We start from the raw sequence: 22,956 nt of genomic DNA, 5'->3' as shown, positions 1-22,956 counted from the left end.
CCGAGCGAAGTGTCGCACTGGCACTACTGAACTTTTCTTCGTGAGGAGTGCGCTTCGATCCACTGTCCGGTCATCCATTTTTTGGTTTTACTTAATTTTGCTAAATCGCTTAATCGCTAACCACTTAGGTTATGAACCTCTGGGATTAACTGGCAGAGGATCTCCATCAGCTGTCAGATTTGTCCACCTAGAAATCCTGCCACAGGGACCTCATTCTTGAAACTCAGCAGTATCACCAATTACTTCTCACATCTGTAGATCCGTCCCAGAACTTCTCTTAAGTCTACCACTCTCCTCACCTCATCACTCCCTGCACTTGTACCTTCTTCGTGCTTCCTAAATTCCGTAAATCAAATCAGATGTCCCTTTGTGACTGGTTACTGTGCTCCCACAAGACACAATCTTCTCCTCTTTCGACTCTCCACAGTTTCTGTTCCTTTACCACCTGGCCCCCTGTTTGTGTGTCAATGCCCTTCGAAAGGTCACTACCGATTTCCTTCACCACCCTTTCAAAATATCCATGTCTAATAACCTTGACGAGACTTTAACCACAAATTACCTGCTTTCAATGCTTCGGAAACCTGATTTCAGCGCGACATGTGCACGGAGAGTGGAACTACGAGCAGTAATATGCATCATGAGAGCATCACATTCTACGATGTTCCGTCCCAGGATTAGAGTTTGACGAAGGATTGGGGATAGGATCCTTGAGGTTAGATATAGCCTGTTGATCGACGTGAGACATCGATTTGGCTGACTGGAAATTCCAGAGGTAATCTCGACAGGAGATAAACTGGTAAGGGAAATAGGTGCAAAAATTGTAAATTTGTGGTAAGAAATTATGGGAGCAAACTGCTCAGGGCATCGGTCTCTAAGTTTACACACTACTTAATCTAACTTAAACTAACTTATGCCATGGACAATTCACACACCCATGCCCGAGGAAGAACTCGAACCACCGACGGGGGAAGCCACGGGGACTGTGACAAGGCGGCTGCCCCGCGCGGCTGGAAATAGGTACATCCATTGCACGTAGATTACTAGTTCATTCGAAATGAGATTCTCAATCCTAAACATAATGCTTTAATGACGAAATGCCAATTTTAAAACTAGTCACTGTGACAGTCTATCACTGCACCCCTCTCAGAGTAAATTCATATCTGCCAAACAGAAACACTAGGGCAAAGTCACAGACGCACTATGCGATATTAGGAGCCCCTGTGTCTCAGAATTCTGCCAGTTTCAGAGTAAATCTTATGTAATTTCCATGTGCTAAAACTAGAGGAATTAAAGCTCATACTAAAGGGCAACGATAGCCTTTCATCTTGTATAGCATTGGAGATCGGAACAGGAAAGCAGAAAGCACAGTACTGCCAAACAGAAGAACGGGAGTGAGAAGCGAAAATAATCTACTTCTTCAGGAGACAAATTTCACTATGTGGCTGAAGTAGCACAGACACTGAAAAGAGGCAGGACAGTAATCAAAATATTCCTCAGTGAAACAAAAATCGTATCCGGTGACAATGAAGGAACAAAGTTTGCAAAGGTCTACTCCTGCAACGGAACGTTTTTGGTGTATGTTACACTTGTCAAAGACGATGCTAAAATGCATTTCAGCATTACATTAAAAAACAACGTATTAAAGGAAATGAAAGGACAAAATACACGCAATTAAAAACCCTGAACTTCACGATTAAAGTTAATTTTCTGGAGGAAGTGGCAAAATTAGTGGTGCAAAGAATAGGGCCGCTGGATAGATAGTCTCAATTCGGACAACCATCCTCTGACAAAGAAAAAGAGAATACAGAAATAATACAAGAAGTGAAATGTAGAGATACGTAGTACAATCTCCATTTTTGTCAAATTGAGGAACATCGGTGAAAGCCTTCAGCGAAGTACTTCACTCAATTCGACACCTTTTAAGGGTCTGCCTAGTGTCATAATGTAATTACATTCCACGTGACGTTCTGGTGACGGTATCGGTTGAATGTTGTACGGCCATCCGAGAGTACATTTAATGTATGAAAAACATGTTACAGAGCGGCGAAATGCAAGTGGGCGAAGCTGTCAGCCACTGCACATGGAGTGAATTCCCGGCCATTCACTGCGTATAACCTATGGCCAATCCAGGAAGTAACACACTGTAATATCTCTTTACATTCGATGAATTATTCTGATACAATTCTACCCTTGAATGACGTTTACTAATTTTCTATCTTCATACTCGCAGAATCCATGCGCAAAGTAGTTTCATACAATAGCTATGCCATGAGCGCATAATTATTCTTTGTAGTACTCTCTCTGGTGGTTGTTAGAAAAAAAGCTTCCGAGATTGTCTTCGTGCCGATTAGCCTGAGCTTGGTTTGAAGAATTGTAATCTGAATATTGAGATTTATGACAAAAGATAACTGATACGAAATTGTACGATTAAAAGGGAAATATACATATACATTGCTCCTTCATACAAAAGGTGTGTATTTGACATTTGAGAATTAATGATATTCATCGATATATTGCGTAGTTGTTAAACAGAAGGGAACTTCCGAAAGATTGGATACGAACCTGCATTTAATAATACAAGAGCTCCATCACTTCTTCGGAAGGTTAAACTTCATCAAAGCCAAATATCCGCTTGATCTGAGGTTTCCCGACTGATTATACAACGCTACCAAAATTACGAGGCATTTTATTTGTACAGATTAGCAGACTGCCGCAAAGCACGAGCCTCCAGAGAAGAAGAATCATCGCCTGATTTCATTATAACAAGTAAAATTTCTGAATCATTTTGAGTGACTGAGCTATGACTGTGTTTCATATTATGAATGATTGATTGCTCGAACGAATTTAGAACTACATAATTACATAGGAGAAAAAATTACAACACAAAGAGTAAGATTATCGACGGGCGCCGCTGAAGATGAATATGAAACATTGAAAATAGTATCTACTCTGTTACGTTATTAATGCTGCAATGTTCTTACAGCGCCTAGAAACCTTGTCAAGTGAACTTTGTTTATGATTACTGAACTTCATAGTTAGGGATAATTATAATGTGTGAAATAAAGGTTCGCGGGTTATGTTTAATTTATTATGAGCAAATCAATTACTCCTTGAATTTTACGTCTCACATGTGGTGAGAACGGGCAGAGTACCACGGGAATTCGGGGCCTATTATCGATTAGCGAAAGTCATTTTTGTAGCTTAGCCCTTGGTTTGCGTGGGCTCCGTCTGGGGCGGTAATTACGACTAGAAGCCTCACTGTTTCAAGTAGGACGGACTGTAGACAGAACAACTACCTCAGAGCAAATCTGACAAGGGAATCGCCACAACTTTCGTTTATGGGCTGATGGAGTCACGCACTCGACTTAGGTATCGAGCTGAGGAGCTCCTTCCTGAGTGAAATTAAGTTATAAACCGTATACATGTGAGGTCAGAATCGTCGGAAAAGATTTACGTAGGAACGGAGTGACAATATTAACAGCATGATTAGAGTGGTTTGATATTCGTGAGTTGTACGTACGGTAAGGTTCGGGAATCCAGTAAAGTGTCAATACCAGTAGGAGTCATACGAAAACACATCATTCCCGCATTATGGTTCAGGTTTTCGTGATTATCTAACTGAACAGCTATTATGCATTAGAGTTATCGGCTATCAACTGTACAGATAAATGAATGATGTAGCAATCAAAACCGTGTATAAGAGAGCATACTGCAGGGCGGAATCACTCCAGGAGAGATGTTTCGCACAGCGCTTTTTGTGCTCGTGGTGGTGGCCCTCAGTGGCGCCAGTCCCCTGGTGAAACCCATCCCGGGAAGCAAGCCCTGGAGGTCACATCTGGACGGCAGGATCGTTGGGGGTTCCGCTGTCAGCATCTCCCAGTACCCATGGCAACTATATTTCGAACTGTGAGTACTAGTCCATTATGTTCTGTTTGTTACTATTTCTGTATAGTAGAAGCCACAGATTATGTTAACGGAGTCTTACAACTAACTGGTTAGTTGATTAGAAAGGCAACCCTCGCCAAAAATAAGTTTGTCAGAAGATAGGAAAAAATCTTCCAGACATTTTTATATTGTATTTTTCAGAAATTTTTCTTCGGAGTACTTGAAACAGTCCTGAGAAATGCTAGTAAATTGTAACCTAACAACAGGAAATATTTTCGTACATGGTTGTTTTTGTCAGGAAATAGCCGTGGTAGCACGAAAGAACTAAATGATAGTTTTTCCCACTATACTTGTTAAAACTCGAGGTTAATATTTCCCTGAAAGAAGATAAACTATGTTTAAAATGGTAATAATTTTTCTCATTTTCTCCCCTCCCATTGTAGAAATTAATCAAGTCTAACTTCGGTTCACTGTATTCCTCTCTCCATGCTATCAGTGTGTTCATGTTTCGCCTGAGAAAGAAAGAAAGACTTGAGGTCCTTCGCTTTCGATCACTTAATCTTGATTGCATCACTGTAAAGATTCTCGAAAGTCAACTCTTCCCTCATATTCACGTTGCTTTGGAGTGTAACTAATCACTCCGAGTATGGGCGAATGTCCCATACAAATATGTAGTTACTGGATGCACTCTTTGTCTGTTGAATGTAATAGTTTTCTTAGCTGTGGTATGAAATACTGGCCAAAAACTTCCTTCATACTGAATATGAATAATTAGTCTGTTTTTCTACATTAAAAGGAACGGGCAGTTTTGGAGAATGAGTAATAACTCTATCACAGTCATACCGTACCTTATTCACGTCATTTTTCTTCATAATTTAAACTAAGAACGAATTGTTATTGTTACACAAAAACGAATAGCCCGTTATCGAAATCAGATAAGGCATCCAGTAGAACGTTTTTTGGCAGGAACCATAATTTATGGAAAGAAAATCATGCCAAAATTTTTCTTCTAGTTAGTGGAATTAAAATTTTTAAAATAGTGCTTGTTTTTCAAGCAGCGAAACAATTGAGGTGTTACTTCGTTCTGTTCCTTTGATGAACTCTTTCACGATAAGTACGTACAGCGTCTTCCACAGTAGTGAAATCACTAACATTCTTACGAAAGCAGCCACCATGAAATTCAGAGGTTTTTTGTTGAGTGAGTTTTGAACTTCGATTGCTTTGCTAGAACCGCACTATCTTCGTGATTCAATAACTCAGGGCAGGAAGTGTTATGATAACAGTGGGATTTGGCCTTGTCAACGAGAACGAGCTAAAATTACGAAAAATGAGGAAGTCGCAAGAACTGTTTTTGAAATACATTTGACAACTGGATGGTACGTGCCTTCAATAGCAATATCAGCGAAATATCTACGTACCTATTAAGGTCGCCACATCAGATTCCTTGACTTAGTAAAAAAAAAATTAATACGATGGACATACGCAATTTATGATACTCTCACGAAAGATTAGGTGAAATACAAATGGTTCCTTCGAATTCTGCTTTCTAACATGGCACTGAATTTGATGTGCCCATTTCCAACCATCGTGGTAACCTCATTATCAAATCTTTCAACATATTTTTGTTTGCACGATAGTCCACAGATTCGATATATTTTTAAAATAAAGTCGTTGTTCGTTGCTGGGTGTCGAGTTTTCAGATTAATTTGATATTGCCCAGGTTCGACCATTAAGCAACATTCAGATTTCAAGATACTTCTAGAGTACAAATTAATTGTACCTTTACTGTGTGAGCGTTGAAAATGACGACTAGCATAAATTAGTCATGTTAAAGACCCATTGCCCCTTTTATTATTACTTTTAGAGGTAAATTGTTCATTATAGATGTCCTTTAGCATATGTTTAACTTTTCTATTCTATATCAGAAAAGTTTTATTTTTCATATACATGCCAAAACAATAGAATTGAGATATGTGCGGATGTTGATGTTACTTTTCTGATGTGGCACGACTTTCATCTGACTGGTGACCAAACCAAGCTCATAAGAATAATTTAAACAACGTGGTTTCTGTGTTTTCGGGTATTATTGTATGGTACTATTACACGCGGCTAGGGTTTACTGTCGAGGATATTCCTGGTGTGACTACAAACAGAAGTCTTCCAACTATGTCACACTGTTCGTTCGAGACGACAGGAACAGGTTCGTAAGTTAATGGTTCCGATATCGTGGGGTCGCAAAACTTTATTCTTGGATTTAATTTATGTTTACGTTATTCCAAAATGAAACAAATTTGAGGCACATTTTTGTACATATCCTGAACTTAAAATCGATAATGTAAGACAATTGAATGTTCAGATGATGGTTGCTGCAACATTAACATATATAATTATTGCGAAATTGAAAGAGATCTACAAAACTGTGCTGTTCTCTGGGTGATACTAACGACCAAGTTTGTACACTTTTATGAATGTATTTTACATTGTGTACCTGTTTTCAACCCATTACTTAATTTCCTTGCAACAGATGAACTCAGTTTCAGTGACTAGGGGAGGCCACGTTTGGAACGCGTATTTACTGCAAACTTCGTACACTCGTAGTAATCCATGATGACAACAAAATGTGTAAGCAGTAACGCGTACTTCTCAAGCGTTACTGAGAAAACCGCAAGATAATTTCGCTCGTCAAATATATATGTGTGCGTGGCCATTTTAACCATAAAGCGGCTACAGCCGAGTGGCGCCGGCACGGTAGCTCAGCGTGTTCGGTCAGAGCGTTAGCATTCCTTTCTAATAAAATAACTGAGCGAGCGGATAAACGAAAAATTTGAGCGGGTGTCATCGGACGTCCGCTGTTAACAAATTCTGCGAACAATATAGAACAATTTTTTTTTTATGTGGTTGCGTTCAGGCCGCTAGATCGATGGATCGAGTTCCGTTCGTCAGTTTTTATTTTTATTTTCAACACATTCATTTTCTTTATTATTTATATTACAATTGATATAATGGGGAAAATACGTCTAATCGGATGAGCTTTTATTAAATTTACAATGTTATTTGGCAGTCTACTAATTTTTATTATCACAAATAATGCAATATTCATAACTATCGACTAGTAAACGGCCAAACGCATAAAGTGATACTGAAAATGTGTGCTTGTCCGTGTCTTCAAAAGTGTTCGTATTTAATCGAAAGAGAACGAGAAATTGCTTCTTGGAGGACGCTATTAAAATACACTTGATACTGCATAACCAATTATCAGCGCCGATTTTTAAGGAAATACTGCGTTATGCATGGTTTGCTTCCAAACTATCGTCTGAAAGAGAGGTTTTTGAAAATGTTAACGAGGTTTGTTTTTCCACGGAAATTGTCAAAAGACCTTGCGTATGCGGAAACATAGCATTTATTCAATGCAGCTGGTGCCGTTTAACTTAATGTTTTCCATGTTTTTACGAAAAATACCATCCTGCAACTTGTACTCGTAAAGTCGAAAGCGACGGTTAATTGTACATCTTTCGAAAGTCGTCTGTGCCGGTCAAAACGTGGAGGTAACAAGTCGTTTCGGACTCCTTTCAGGTATAAGGTATTTCTCAAATCACGGACAAGCATACATTTCCAGTATCACTTTATGCGTTTGGCAGTTTACTAGTCGATAGTTATGAATATTACATTATTTGTGATAATAAAAATTAGTAGACTGCCAAATAACATTGTAAATTTAATAAAAGTTCATCCGATTAGACGTATTTTCCCCATTATGTCAATTGTAATATAAATAATAAAGAAAATGAATGTGTTGAAAATAAAAAAAAAAATAAAAACTGACGAATGGAACTCAATCCAGCGGCTTAAACGCCAACCACATTGTTTTCCTTTAAAAAAAAATTCTGTTTTATATTATACGTTGAATTTGTTCAGGGCGGACATCCGATGTTACCCGTTCAGTTTGTTGGATAGTCCGTTCACTCAGTTCTTTAATTAGAAAGGGAAGCTAATGCTCTAACAGAACACGCTTTTTTTTCATTTTATGCCATCTTGATCGTTCTGTTTAGTCGTTGCGGATGTCGCATGACATCCATTAGAGTTCGTTTTGTTGATCGTTTCACTCAGTTTTTTATTACAGAGGCCAACCAGCTCTCTGACCGAACACGCTGAGCTACCGTGCCGGCTATTTAGTATTGAAACTTCCTGGCAGATTAAAATTCTGTGCCGGACCGAGGCTTGAACTCGGGACCTTTGCTTTTCGCGGGCAAGTGCTCTACCAACTGAGCTACCCAAGCACGAGACTGTGTGCCGGACCGAGACTCGAACTCGGGACCTTTGCCTTTCGCGGGCAAGTGCTCTACCGACTGAGCTACCCAAGCACGCTAAAATTTTTGCCACAGTTGGGACACGAACCCAGGTCTACTGTTAACAAGGCAAATGTGCTAACCATTACACCACTGTTGCAATATAATGAGCTACCGTGCCGTCACCACTGGGCTGCAGCCGCTTCATGGTTAAAATGGCCACGCACACACACACACACACACACACACACACACACACACACACACACACACACACACACACACACACACACATATATATATATATATATATATATATATATATATATATATATATATATTCGACGACCGAAATTATCTTTCGATTTTCTCAATAACGCTTGAGAAGTACGGGCTACTGCTTACACATTTTGTTGTCCTCATGGATTACTACGAGTGTACGAAGTTTACAGTAAATCCGCTTTCCAAACGTCGTGGCCTCCCCTTTTGAGTTAAAGACATGGTGCAGATTCATAAGGTTGAAATCCTTTGTTGATATTGCTTGTTCTTTTCTCATCAGTGGCACTTACAACATGTGCGGCGCCTCCATCATCAGCGTTAACTGGGCCCTCTCTGCAGCTCGCTGTGTCGATGGCGTCTCCACCAGCCAAATGCTGTTGCGCGCTGGCACCTCCACCAGGGGTAGTGGTGGTACCACGCACAGAGTGGCCGCTGCCTACATTCACGAAGGCTACTTTGGCAACGACTACGACATCTGCGTCCTCCAAGTTTCTAACTCCTTCAGATTCGGCACCAACGTGCAGCCCGTGGATCTCGCCTCGGCGGACGCCACTGTTGGAAGCTTAGCAACAGTCACCGGCTGGGGTGCGACCTGGTACAACGGCAGCCCCTCCGACACGCTGCTGGCGGCCACCGTCAAGATCATAGACCGCGACACGTGCAACCGCTCGTACGGCGGCATCACTGACCGCATGATCTGTGCAGGAGTGACCGGAGGTGGCTACGGCGCCTGCCAGGGAGACACCGGTGGTCCTCTGGTGTCCGGCTCCACCTATCAGGTGGGCATCGTCTCCTGGGGAAACGGATGCGGCTTGGCCGACTATCCGGGAGTATACACCAACGTCGGCAACCTTTGGCCCTGGATCCAGCAAGCTACTGGCATCTAAGCAGTGGAACAGCTATACTGCACATATAATAGTCCTTTTCTTGAACTTTGCGTTATTTTTTGTGCACATTTACTGTTGTCAACATAAATAATGTCAGCATTTAATACATTCGACGTTAAGTATGCTTTTACTCTGTTTTCATTTTATAATAATACTCCACTGGCTACTAGAACGTTTAACAGTCTAATGATGAGACAAGTTCGAGAACTCTGTCACATTCTGTGCGAGGTGTACAGGGTGAGTCACCTAACGTTACCGCTGGATATATTTCGTAAATCACATTAAATACTGACGAACCGATTCCACAGACCGAACGTGAGGAGAGGGGCTAGTGTAATTGTTTAATACAAACCATACAAAAATGCACGGAAGTATGTTTTTTAACACAAACCTACGTTTTTTTAAATGGAACCCCGTTAGTTTTGTTAGCACATATGAACATATAAACAAATACGTAATCAGTGCCGTTTGTTGCATTGTAAAATTTTAATTACATCCGGGGATATTGTAACCTAAAGTTGACGCTTGAAACCTCCGACGTTCAGTTGCGTGTTGTAACAAACACGGGCCACGGTCGGCGAGCAGCATCTGCAGGGACATGTTTACGAGGACGACCGTGTTTACGACTGTGGCTGTAGTGCACGGTTGTGGTTTGGCCTAGCTGTCGCAGTGTCCACATGTAGCGCTTGCTGCTATTGTTATTCTGCATTCGTCTCCGCACGCAGACCAACTGCAGTACACCGTGTTACCAGACGTCTGTGATAGTGTAGTGTTGTAGGAACTGTGACCATGGTGTATTCGAACTCTGAAAAGGCGGAGATGATACTCATCTACGGCGAGTGTCGACGAAATGCAGCTGAAGCCTGCAGGGTGTATGCAGAACGGTACCCGGACAGAGAGCATCCAACGTGCCGCACATTGCAAACCATCTACCGCCAACTGTATGCAACAGGTATGGTCGTAGCACACAAACGGGTCCGTAACAGGCCCGTCACAGGAGAAGCGGGTGCAGTTGGTGTGTTAGCTGCTGTTGCCATGAACCTACACATGAGTACACGGGACATTGCGAGAGCCGGTGGACTGAGTCAAAGTAGTCATGCGCATACTGCATAGTCACCGCTTTCACCCGTTTCATGTGTCGCTACATCAGCAATTACGTGGTGATAACTTTAATCATCGAGTGCAATTCTGTCAATGGGCATTAACAGAGAATGCGTTGCAGTTCTACCTGTTTACCGATGAAGCGGGTTTCACAAACCACGGGGCAGTGAATCTACGGAACATGCATAACTGGTCCGTGGACAATCCTCGCTGGCTCAGACAGGTAGAGCGACAGCCACCGTAGATTGTAAATGTATGGTGCGGAATCATTGGCGACCACCTCATTGGTCCTCACTCATTGCAGGGGCCCAAACAGCTGCAACATACATCGCGTTTCTACAGAATGATCTGCCATCGTTGCTCGAAAATGTCCCACTGGAAACGCGTCGACGTATGTGGTATCAGCATGATGGTGCACCTGCACAGTCCGCAATTAACACTAGGCTGACCCTTGACAGGATGTTCGACGGGCGTTTCATAGGACGTGGAGGACGCATAAATTGGCCAGCCCGTTCTCCTGATCTTACACCTCTGGACTTCTTTCTGTGGGGTACGTTAACGGAGAATGTGTACCGTGATGTGCCTACAACCCCAGAGGATATGAAACAACGTATTGTGGCAGCCTGCGGCGACATTACACCAGATGTACTGCAGCGTGTACGACATTCATTACACCAGAGATTGCAATTGTGTGCAGCAAATGATGGCCACCACATTGAACATCTATTGGCCTGACATGTCGGGACACACACTATTCCACTCCGTAATTGAAAACGGAAACCACGTATGTAGGTGTACCTCACCCCTCATGGTAATGTACATGTGCGTCAGTGAAAAAGACCAATAAAAAGGTGTTAGTATGTGGACGTAATGTGCTGTTCCAGTCTCTTCTGTACCTAAGGTCCATCACCGTTCCCTTTGGATCCCTACGTAATTCGATGCTCTCCGATACACACGATCGAACAGCGGAGGAGTGGTACTCAAGCGTCAACTTTAGGTTACGATGTCTCCGGTTGTAATTAACATTTTACAATGCAACAAACGGCACTGATTACGTATTTGTTTATATGTTCAGATGTACTGACAAAACTAACGTAGTTCCATTTAAAAAAACGTAGGTTTGTGTTAAAAAACATACTTCCGTGCATTTTTGTATGGTTTGTATTAACCAATTACACTAGCCCCTCTCCTCACGTTCGGTCTGTGGAATCGATTTGTCAGTATTTGATGCGGTTTACGAAATATATCCAGCGGTAATGTTAGGTGACTCACCCTGTATATTGGTTTAAGCATCGATGCATATGGAGGCACAATGATGTATTACAACATTACAGCAAGTAAGTTACAGAATTTTCGTTAGCAAATACTTGATGAAATAGTAGGTTGAAGATTTAGAGATTCTGATGTAAGCAATCAAACCTGAGAAATTAATGCAAGCTTGTGTATCCCGCTCTAACCCCAACGGCGTCCACTTTAACCAAAAGTGCTAATATCCGTTAAATACGGCGAAACCGAACATAGGTTGATAACAATGTAAGCAATCTAGTAAAAACACAGTGACGGTATTAAATGTCGCAGTGAAATTTGCAGTTAATTAAGTGAAAATAAAAAAGAGTATGTGTGTCGTTAACAACACCTGATTTTTAAAAAAACTGTAAGATGTCAGAATAGAATTTGAGGACCCCCACAGCAAGTATGTGCGAGTTTTCTGGATGATGATTTTCTATGAAATCGACGTTCTGTTGTTGAGTGGTATCTTGCCCATTGAACCCATCCTTACAGACAGCCCTTCACATTGCTTGCACACTGGTCTCATAAATTACAGGATCAGTCAAGAGATCGTTAGACTTCCAGGAAAAACTTTTGTAGAACAGCTCGAATAACAGATTGTCAGTATCATGTCATGTAGTGAAAAAGACGTAGGGGGGAGTGACTAGATAATATTTTGAAGTAGAACCCATGTCCGAAAACGTACCGTTTCCGTGCTACAACTATTTGAAAACATGTTTGTAAGTGGGTCACTTTCGTAAGTTATTGATTAGGCGTGACCCAGTATATATCACTTGCTTCACATTTCCACTCATTAATAGCTAAAAAAATTACTCGTATACTCGTTGACGGATTCCCTTCAACGTGAGGCAATACGGCCTCTTCCAATTCGGGTGTGCGGAGTTTCCTTGGAGCACCACAGTCACGCCTGATGAACGTCAAGGCACTCTTCTCGAAGCCGCTGTGTAACTGGGACGGAAAGCATATGCGACGTATTAGGACTTCGTGGAGAACTATCTTGACAAAGGTGACAACTAGCTCTTTTATTACCGTGAGCTTCACCATTCAGAAGCATCGTGTCGCTGTATATTCTGCAAAGGTGTACTCAACCACGTTGCTCTTAACACTCACAAGTATGTAAAGGAGACTCGAACCGTGTCAGAGACGTACCATAGACATCAAATGGCGTCAGCCAATCCGACATAGCCAACCTCCATCGTGACTACCGTGTTGCATACCTACATAGCAAACAATTTTTTATATGGCTGTAGCACGGAAACATTATGTTTTCTGAAATGAGAGTTCCTATTCAAAATATTATATACTCGCTCCTCTCTACAATTCCTAGAAGCTTATGACGGGAATTTCCTAACACCCTGTGTTTAACAATGTTTCTTAAATGATAAAAAGTCACTTGATAGAACACAGACAAGAGACAAGTAAATAGTCCCCGTCTGTCTCACAGTCTGAAAGCACTAATTTGGTCTGCGCTACAACGAAAATAATAGCTTGAGAATTGGTTCAGAAGGATTAAACTGACTCATTACCTCAAAAGAGAACTTTTTCCACTATCCGATAATACTGACTGTCACTTTAATAATTTTCTGACTTCCATGTGGAATTAATGGTGGGCACACTGGTAACATTCCCCGATCTCCCTTCCACTTGTAACTTCCGGTACTTTACAGCCACGCGGAGTGGCCGCGTGGTTTGAGGCACCATGTCACGGATTGCGCGGCCCCTCCCACCGGAGGTTCGAGTCCTCCCTCGGTCATGGGTATGTGTGTTGTTCTTAGCATAAGATAGTTTAATTTAGTTTCAGTTCGGTCCCTTAGGAATTCACACACATTTGAACATTTGGTACTTTACAAATGTGTTTAAAAAACTTCTTCCACATTTATAGAAACAATTCGTCCATTTAGTGTATTTCTCAAAATATCAATAAAGCAAATAATTCTTTGGCATGTTAAACTTTCTCCAACACTGGGGCCACAGACTGTCCGTCATCACAGGCCATCCTTCTAACTGAGAACTGCTTCTGCCGCTCGCGCACGCGATTTAATAGGAGAATTCTCACCTGTTGGCCCGATCTGCTCCTCCTGGAACCTTCTAGAATACCACCGATATGTTATTCACCTGAATTTGGTGGTTGTGCTCGATTATTTTAATAATCGTTTCGACAACGGTCTCCTTACACCGCCATTCTTCCTTTTTCTGAAAAAGCGTAAAATTTTCGAAAAAAAAAAAACAAAACTCATACCTCCAAAACTCAGCGCCCTCGACTGTTAATGTGTCGTCAGACTCTCAATTGTGGCTTTGCACTTCTATAATCCTTCGAGCAACAGAATCACACTACCTCCTTTACACTCCAGAGTTTACACACAACTGAATTATTAGCACAGAATCAACCTCAATTCACTGAAATCATTGAAATGTAAGGAACGTTAAGCTAAATACTGATATGAGTATTCTATTATGATAGTCAAGCAAAGCAAAGTTCATGTGAAAATAATGAATATTACAAATATTCAAAATATCTGTACTAAATACGACAATAATTGCAGAAGTTAAACTAGGTCTCGCCTAAGTGAAATCCTTTCATAGAAACTCTTACGTGACATTTAAAAGTCATGTAATGTATTCCTTCAAAAAGCCCCTGGTAGTGGTGTTTGGCGGTTTCTGGGACAGTTTGTATTGTTACCAAATTTTTCCAAGATGACAGATCCAAGATGGCTCTCATAGATGTGGCAATGTCGCACTGACATTAAGGCGGAAATTCTAATTTTCATTGGAAACAGGGCAATTCTAGTGCCTCCAGTAATGTAGGTCTCCAACCTATCCTCCATTCCTTTGATGTCATCCATTCCCCAGCACCACCCCACCCCAGGAAATGGCAGTAAACAGTTTTAGTCCACCTGCCGCACGAGAAGGTAACGTTAGTGTACTTTTTCGGCGAGAAATACGTTTGTGCTGGTGTTATCCTGTTTTGAGTGTGTTGTGAGAGTATTTTGTTTGGTGTATAAGCATGTATGTGATTCATTATGTCTACCTGTTTTGCCGTAAAGTGTCGAGTAGCCTTCAACTTCGTGGTAGAAGGAGAATTGAAACCATCGAAGACTTTCAGGTGTGTGTAGTGGTTTATCAGCTATATTCATGGTAAATTCCTCAAGTTTACCAGGGCAGAGAAGCCATGTCTTTTACATAGGGGTGACAATGTGATTCCAGTAGGAATACTAGATAACAAAAGACCTATGATCAAACAAGTTGGAAATAGCTGATGTTTTTAAAACTGCTATTCTGATGGAGCAGCTGTCTGGAATATCTTAGTAGGTGCAAGTTCGTACAGTAATTTTTCCGATATTATTCTTATTCTCTTAGAATTTCAAATCTATTCATCACCTCGTCGGAAATCCACCGTCCTGGCAGCGACTTTGTCACAGACTCTTCCCACTTCTCCTCTCCAACTGTTGGATAGAGACTGTTTCCCACCATTTCGGTGGGCGAGGTGGTGGTGGAAGTGGGTGGATGACGTCATAGGAGTGGGGAGAGGGTGGGATGAGTTACGTTACGATTGTAGACGGGGCCTTTTACAGTTACACATATTTATTTCTTAAAACAGTAATTCCAGACTCAACAAAAAATAAAAAAGCCATACGTTATTAAAACAACTGTATGAGTATTTTCAGTGTGTTACAATTTAGCGAATCACCATAAAATAAAGATATAGATAATGTTTTAAAAAAACAAGCCACTGTGATCACGGCTGAAGGCCCTACACGCCAGGAATGGCAATATAAAAAAAATTTAAACCTGCTGTAAAACAGCCAACAATAGCAAAGGTTAATTTAAAAAGATAAGCAACTGATCACCAAACGCGTGAGATGAAATGATGGTAAACTTGGTAACACAACCATTTAAAAACCTACTGTAACGCCAAGAATGGCAATTATACAAAAAATTTAAAAACCTGCTGTAAAACAGCAAATACTATAGCAAAGGTTAATTTAAAAAGACAAGCAACTGATCACCACATGCCAGGGACAGCAATAATATTTAAAAAAAATTAGAAATCTGCTGTAAAACAGGAAATACAATAGGAAGGGTTAATTAAAAAACAAGGAACTGATCATCACGAGGGATTAAGATATTGAGATAATAAAACACAAGAACCAAGTGGCCAGAGACGGTGCTCCAGGAATCGACTTCTGAGAGGATCCGGCAACAAACTTTATCGTGAGCGATGAGACAGGCAGCCAAGAGTTGCATTCATTTCACAAGATTGTAATTCAGACTAGTGGCAGTCTAGGAATGACTAATGATAATCTTACTGAGGTTACCTGACGTCTGATAAACCAAATGCAACGATGGAACAATACGCCAAAAGCACTCCACTCTCTGCTCTTCGCCTCGGCGACACTACGAGCAGCAACACGAACCCAGAGATCTGGAGAATCGTGAGATATCACAATGGTGGGGTTTCTGTACTTGAATTGAAATGCTCTCATCTTAACGCTTGCTTTATCTGGTTCACCACGAGGTCGTGTACCCTCGTGACCACAACCCTTCCATGTAGCAGCCCATGTGCGCCGCCAGCGGTCCCGGCGTGTTCCCGCACTGCGCGGACATGGCTCCTCCTGAGTCCCCAGCCGAAATGCGACACTCACACGACACTGACAAACAACCACGTCGCCCCAAATATAGGGCAACAGTTACTACATATAGATAACCGCCGCTGCCGCCACTAGTGGACAGGCAACGCTTGCAAAACGAGTGGCGCCAGTCAACATGAAGACAAACAACCACAACCATCTCAACTAAACATTATGGTCTGGCCTCCAACCAAGGGGGGAACCTACCAACAGCGCCAACGCGAGCGGCAGCACTGCTCAAAGTTAACTGCTTACAACGATAGTTTTGCAATCGTGTAAGCATACATTAACGGTCTTCGCAATATGTTACCTTTGTTTACGTTGAGGGCCGATTACCACTCTCTGCACCAAGCGTCAATCCTCTGAAGGCTTCCTGGATTTCGCTACAAGTTCCTAGAGGCTTGACTTCTCTGTATACAACAGCATCATCTGCGAAAAGCCTCATGGAACTTCCGACGATATCTACTAGGTCATTTATATACACTCCTGGAAATTGAAATAAGAACACCGTGAATTCATTGTCCCAGGAAGGGGAAACTTTATTGACACATTCCTGGGGTCAGATACATCACATGATCACACTGACAGAACCACAGGCACATAGACACAGGCAACAGAGCATGCACAATGTCGGCACTAGTACAGTGTCTATCCACCTTTCGCAGCAATGCAGGCTGCTATTCTCCCATGGAGACGATCGTAGAGATGCTGGATGTAGTCCTGTGGAACGGCTTGCCATGCCATTTCCACCTGGCGCCTCAGTTGGACCAGCGTTCGTGCTGGACGTGCCGACCGCGTGAGACGACGCTTCATCCAGTCCCAAACATGCTCAATGGGGGACAGATCCGGAGATCTTGCTGGCCAGGGTAGTTGACTTACACCTTCTAGAGCACGTTGGGTGGCACGGGATACATGCGGACGTGCATTGTCCTGTTGGAACAGCAAGTTCCCTTGCCGGTCTAGAAATGGTAGAACGATGGGTTCGATGACGGTTTGGATGTACCGTGCACTATTCAGTGTCCCCTCGACGATAACCAGTGGTGTATGGCCAGTGTAGGAGATCGCTCCCCACACCATGATGCCGGGTGTTGGCTCTGTGTGCCTCGGTCGTATGCAGTCCTGATTGTGGCGCTCACCTGCACGGCGCCAAACACGCATACGACCATCATTGGCACCAAGGCAGAAGCGACTCTCATCGCTGAAGACGACACGTCTCCATTCGTCCCTCCATTCACGCCTGTCGCGACACCACTGGAGGCGGGCTGCACGATGTTGGGGCGTGAGCAGAAGACGGCCTAACGGTGTGCGGGACCGTAGCCCAGCTTCATGGAGACGGTTGCGAATGGTCCTCGCCGATACCCCAGGAGCAACAGTGTCCCTAATTTGCTGGGAAGTGGCGGTGGGGTCCCCTACGGCACTGCGTAGGATCCTACGGTCTTGGCGTGCATCCGTGCGTCGCTGCGGTCCGGTCCCAGGTCGACGGGCACGTGCATCTTCCGCCGACCACTGGCGACAACATCGATGTACTGTGGAGACCTCACGCCCCACGTGTTGAGCAATTCGGCGGTACGTCCACCCGGCCTCCCGCATGCCCACTATACGCCCTCGCTCAAAGTCCGTCAACTGCACATACGGTTCACGTCCACGCTGTCGCGGCATGCTACCAGTGTTAAAGACTGCGATGGAGCTCCGTATGCCACGGCAAACTGGCTGACACTGACGTCGGCGGTGCACAAATGCTGCGCAGCTAGCGCCATTCGACGGCCAACACCGCGGTTCCTGGTGTGTCCGCTGTGCCGTGCGTGTGATCATTGCTTGTACAGCCCTCTCGCAGTGTTCGGAGCAAGTATGGTGGGTCTGACACACCGGTGTCAATGTGTTCTTTTTTCCATTTCCAGGAGTGTATGTTGTGAAAGTTGTTGTTGTTGTTGTTGTGGTCTTCAGTCCTGAGACTGGTTTGATGCAGCTCTCCATGCTACTCTATCCTGTGCAAGCTTCTTCATCTCCCAGTACCTACTGCAACCTACATCCTTCTGAATCTGCTTAGTGTATTGATCTCTTGGTCTCCCTCTACGATTTTTACCCTCCACGCTGCCGTCCAATGCTAAATTTGTGATCCCTTGATGCCTCAAAACATGTCCTACCAACCGATCCCTTCTTCTAGTCAAGTTGTGCCACAAACTTCTCTTCTCCCCAATCCTATTCAATACCTCCTCATTAGTTACGTGATCTACCCACCTTATCTTCAGCATTCTTCTGTAGCACCACATTTCGAAAGCTTCTATTCTCTTCTTGTCCAAACTGGTTATCGTCCATGTTTCACTTCCATACATGGCTACACTCCATACAAATACTTTCAGAAACGACTTCCTGACTCCTAAATCTATACTCGATGTTAACAAATTTCTCTTGTTCAGAAACGATTTCCTTGCCATTGCCAGTCTACATATTATATCCTCTCTACTTCGACCATCATCAGTTATTTTACTCCCCAAATAGCAAAACTCCTTTACTACTTTAGGTGTCTCATTTCCTAATCTAATCCCCTCAGCATCACCCGATTTAATTTGACTACATTCCATTATCCTCGTTTTGCTTTTGTTGATGTTCATCTTATATCCTCCTTTCAAGACACTGTCCATTCCGTTCAACTGCTCTTCCAAGTCCTTTGCTGTCTCTGACAGAATTACAATGTCATCGGCGAACCTCAAAGTTTTTACTTCTTCACCATGAATTTTAATACCTACTCCGAATTTCTCTTTTGTTTCCTTTACTGATTGCTCAATATACAGATTGAATAACATCGGGGAGAGGCTACAACCCTGTCTCACTCCTTTCCCAACCACTGCTTCCCTTTCATGCCCCTCGACTCTTATAACTGCCATCTGGTTTCTGTACAAATTGTAAATAGCCTTTCGCTCCTTGTATTTTACCCCTGCCACCTTCAGAATTTGAAAGAGAGTATTCCAGTTAACGTTGTCAAAAGCTTTCTCTAAGTCTACATATGCTAGAAACGTAGGTTTGCCTTTTCTTAATCTTTCTTCTAAGATACGTCGTAAGGTTAGTATTGCCTCACGTGTTCCAACATTTCTACGGAATCCATACTGATCTTCCCCGAGGTCCGCTTCTACCAGTTTTTCCATTCGTCTGTAAAGAATTCGCGTTAGTATTTTGCAGCTGTGACTTATTAAACTGATAGTTCGGTAATTTTCACCTCTGTCAACACCTGCTTTCTTTGGTATTGGAATTATTATATTCTTCTTGAAGTCAGTGGGTATTTCGCCTGTCTCATACATCTTGCTCACCAGATGGTAGAGTTTTGTCATGACTGGCTCTCCCAAGGCCATCAGTAGTTCTAATGGAATGTTGTCTACTCCCGGGGCCTTGTTTCGCCTCAGGTCTTTCAGTGCTCTGTCAAACTCTTCACGCAGTATCTTATCTCCCATTTCATCTTCATCTACATCCTCTTCCATTTCCATAATACTGTCCTCAAGTACATCGCCCTTGTATAAACCCTCTATATACTCCTTCCACCTTTCTGCCTTCCCTTCTTTGCTTAGAACTGGGTTGCCATCTGAGCTCTTGATATTCATACAAGTGGTTTTCTTCTCTCCAAAGGTCTCTTTAATTTTCCTGTAGGCAGTATCTATCTTACCCCTAGTGAGACAAGCCTCTACATCCTTACATTTGTCCTCTAGCCATCCCTGCTTTGCCATTTTGCACTTTCTGTCGATCTCATTTTTGAGACGTTTGTATTCCCTTTTGCCTGCTTCATTTACTGCATTTTTATATTTTCTCCTTTCATCAATTAAATTCAATATTTTTTCTGTTACCCAAGGATTTCTATTAGCCCTCGTCTTTTTACCTACTTGATCCTCTGCTGCCTTCACTACTTCATCCCTCAGAGCTACCCATTCTTCTTCTACTGTATTTCTTTCCCCCATTCCTGTCAATTGTTCCCTTATGCTCTCCCTGAAACTCTCTACAACCTCTGGTTCTTTGAGTTTATCCAGGTCCCATCTCCTATTTGCAGTTTCTTCAGTTTCAATCTGCAGTTCATAACCAATAGATTGTGGTCAGAATCCACATCTGCCCCTGGAAATGTCTTACAATTTAAAACCTCGTTCCTAAATCTCTGTCTTACCATTAAATAATCTATCTGATACCTTTTATTTTCTCCAGGATTCTTCCAGGTATACAACCTTCTTTTATGATTCTTGAACCAAGTGTTAGCTATGATTAAGTTATGCTCTGTGCAAAATTCTACAAGGCGGCTTCCTCTTTCATTTCTTCCCCCCAATCCATATACACCTACTATGTTTCCTTCTCTCCCTTTTCCTACTGACGAATTCCAGTCACCCATGACTATTAAATTTTCGTCTCCCTTCACTACCTGAATAATTTCTTTTATCTCGTCATACATTTCATCAATTTCTTCATCATCTGCAGAGCTAGTTGGCATATAAACTTGTACTACTGTAGTAGCCATGGGCTTTGTGTCTATCTTGGCCACAATAATGCGTTCACTATGCTGTTTGTAGTAGCTAACCCGCACTCCTATTTTTTTATTCATTATTAAACCTACTCCTGCATTACCCCTATTTGATTTTGTATTTATAACCTTGTAATCACTTGACCAAAAGTCTTGTTCCTCCTGCCACCGAACTTCACTAATTCCCACTATATCTAACTTTAACCTATCCATTTCCCTTTTTAAATTTTCTAACCTACCTGCCCGATTAAGGGATCTGACATTCCACGCTCCGATCCGGATCCGTAGAATGCCAGTTTTCTTTCTCCTGGTGAAAGTTAATAATCCTATAACACTCTCCTGGGGCACGCCCAGAATTACTCTTCTGTCTGAAGACTTCTGTCCATTCTGAACGATATGCTGTGTTCTGTGTGCTACAACCTCTTCAATACAATCACACAGCTGGCCTACTGTTCCATACGATCGTGTTTTGTTTATTAGGCAGTAGCGAGGAACTGTACCGAACGCCTTAGGCAAGTCAAGGAACACTCTGTCTACCTGGCTGCCTATATGTACTTCTTTCTGGTCTCGTGGACAAACACATCGAGCTGAGTTTCACACGATCGTTGTTTCGGAACCCATGTTGGTACCTACAGAGGAGATTTTCAGCCTCCAGAAGTGTTACAATACGCGAGGAGAAAACATGTTTCAAAATTCTACAACTGATCGAGGTCAGAGTTGTAGGCTTATACACTGCTGGCCACCGTAAATGCAACACCAAGAAAGACAAGAGGTAGCACAACAAGATTTATTTTGTAGATAACATGTTGACCAAGTATCAAATGATTACGTTTACAGACGTCTGTGACATGTGGTTCCTGCCAGAATCGGTAGCCAGAGTAGCCGCCATTGTTGGAGATCACCGCTGCCACACGTCTCGGCAGTGAGTCAAAGAGACGTTGGATGTGTTCCTGGGGTACAGCAGCCCAAGCAGCTTCCACACGTTGCCAAAGATCATCTGGTGTGGCAGCTGGGGATGTAATCTGGGTCACTCGTTGAGCAACCATAGACCAGATATTTTCTATCGGCGAAATATCCGGAGAGCGAGCCGGCCAGGGAAGCAATTCAATCTGGTTATTGACGGAGAACCTTTGGACAATGCGTGCCACGTGTGGTCGCGCGTTATCCTGTTGAAATAGGGCTGTGGCCGAGCCCTGAAGGTAAGGAAGGACAACTGGCTCCAGCACCTCGGATATGTAGCGCCGGCTATTTAAAGTACCGGCAATGCGTACTAGAGGCGTGCCAGAGTAATATCCAATACCGCCCCATACCATAATACCCGGTGCAAGACCAGTGTGGCGGTGCATAATGCAGCTGTCCAGCATCCTCTCTCCGCGCTGTCTCCACACTCGAATCCGACCATCGTGGTGCTGCAGACAGAAGCGTGCCTCGTCAGTAAAGACAACGTCATTCCATTCTGCCGTCCACATCCGTCTGTCATCACACCATTGGCGACGGAGACGTCTGTGGTTCTGCGTCAATGGTAGACGAAGCAATGGACGTCTTGCGGACCGACCACTCTGCTGTAAACGGCGTCGAATGGTACGCGCAGACACTGGATGATGCGTTACAGACGCAATGTGCTGTCCTATGGTTCGGGATGTCACTGAGCGATGCGTCACTGCCATGCGCACAATTTGCCTATCAGCACATGTAGTGGTGCACCGAGGTGAATGCGATCGACCACGTCGGTCCGTCGTACACTCCTGCATCCAACGGTCACATATCCGCATTACAGTTGTTTGGTTTCATCCAACACGACTAGCGATTTCTCTGTATGATAATCCACAATCAAAAGATGTTCGCTGTTGTCTACGAGGCATAACTGATCGTCTTGTGAAACAACCACAAGGTAAACACACGTGCCGAACGTACACTCGTCGAAATCGCCAAGCCTTAAATGGCGCTATGAGGTGGCGCCACAGGATGTGCGTCTGCGCTGAAATTCTAATCAGTTGCATATCTCATCGCTGCAAACCCATGGTGTAAATTTCACTTGATTCGGATGCTTCCTTCAGGGTGTTGCATTTACGGTGGCCAGCAGTGTACTTTCGTGTGTCTGTTCGACG

The 22,956-nt window shown here is 43.0% G+C and overlaps 1 protein-coding gene across 1 annotated transcript; it reads left to right on the top strand.

The window, feature by feature from the left end:
* Positions 1 to 3,715: 3,715 nt before the first annotated feature.
* On the top strand, positions 3,716 to 9,461 carry LOC126262682 (trypsin-1-like). Its single transcript, XM_049959458.1, has 2 exons — positions 3,716 to 3,906; positions 8,731 to 9,461. Exons 1-2 carry the CDS (start codon positions 3,737 to 3,739, stop codon positions 9,335 to 9,337), a joined length of 777 nt encoding a protein of 258 aa, XP_049815415.1. The 5' UTR covers positions 3,716 to 3,736; the 3' UTR covers positions 9,338 to 9,461.
* The last annotated feature ends 13,495 nt before the right edge of the window (positions 9,462 to 22,956 follow it).

The sequence above is a fragment of the Schistocerca nitens genome, chromosome 6 (assembly GCF_023898315.1).
Source record: "Schistocerca nitens isolate TAMUIC-IGC-003100 chromosome 6, iqSchNite1.1, whole genome shotgun sequence".
Lineage (NCBI taxonomy): Eukaryota > Metazoa > Arthropoda > Insecta > Orthoptera > Acrididae > Schistocerca > Schistocerca nitens.
This window is presented reverse-complemented; position numbering and strand designations above follow the sequence as displayed.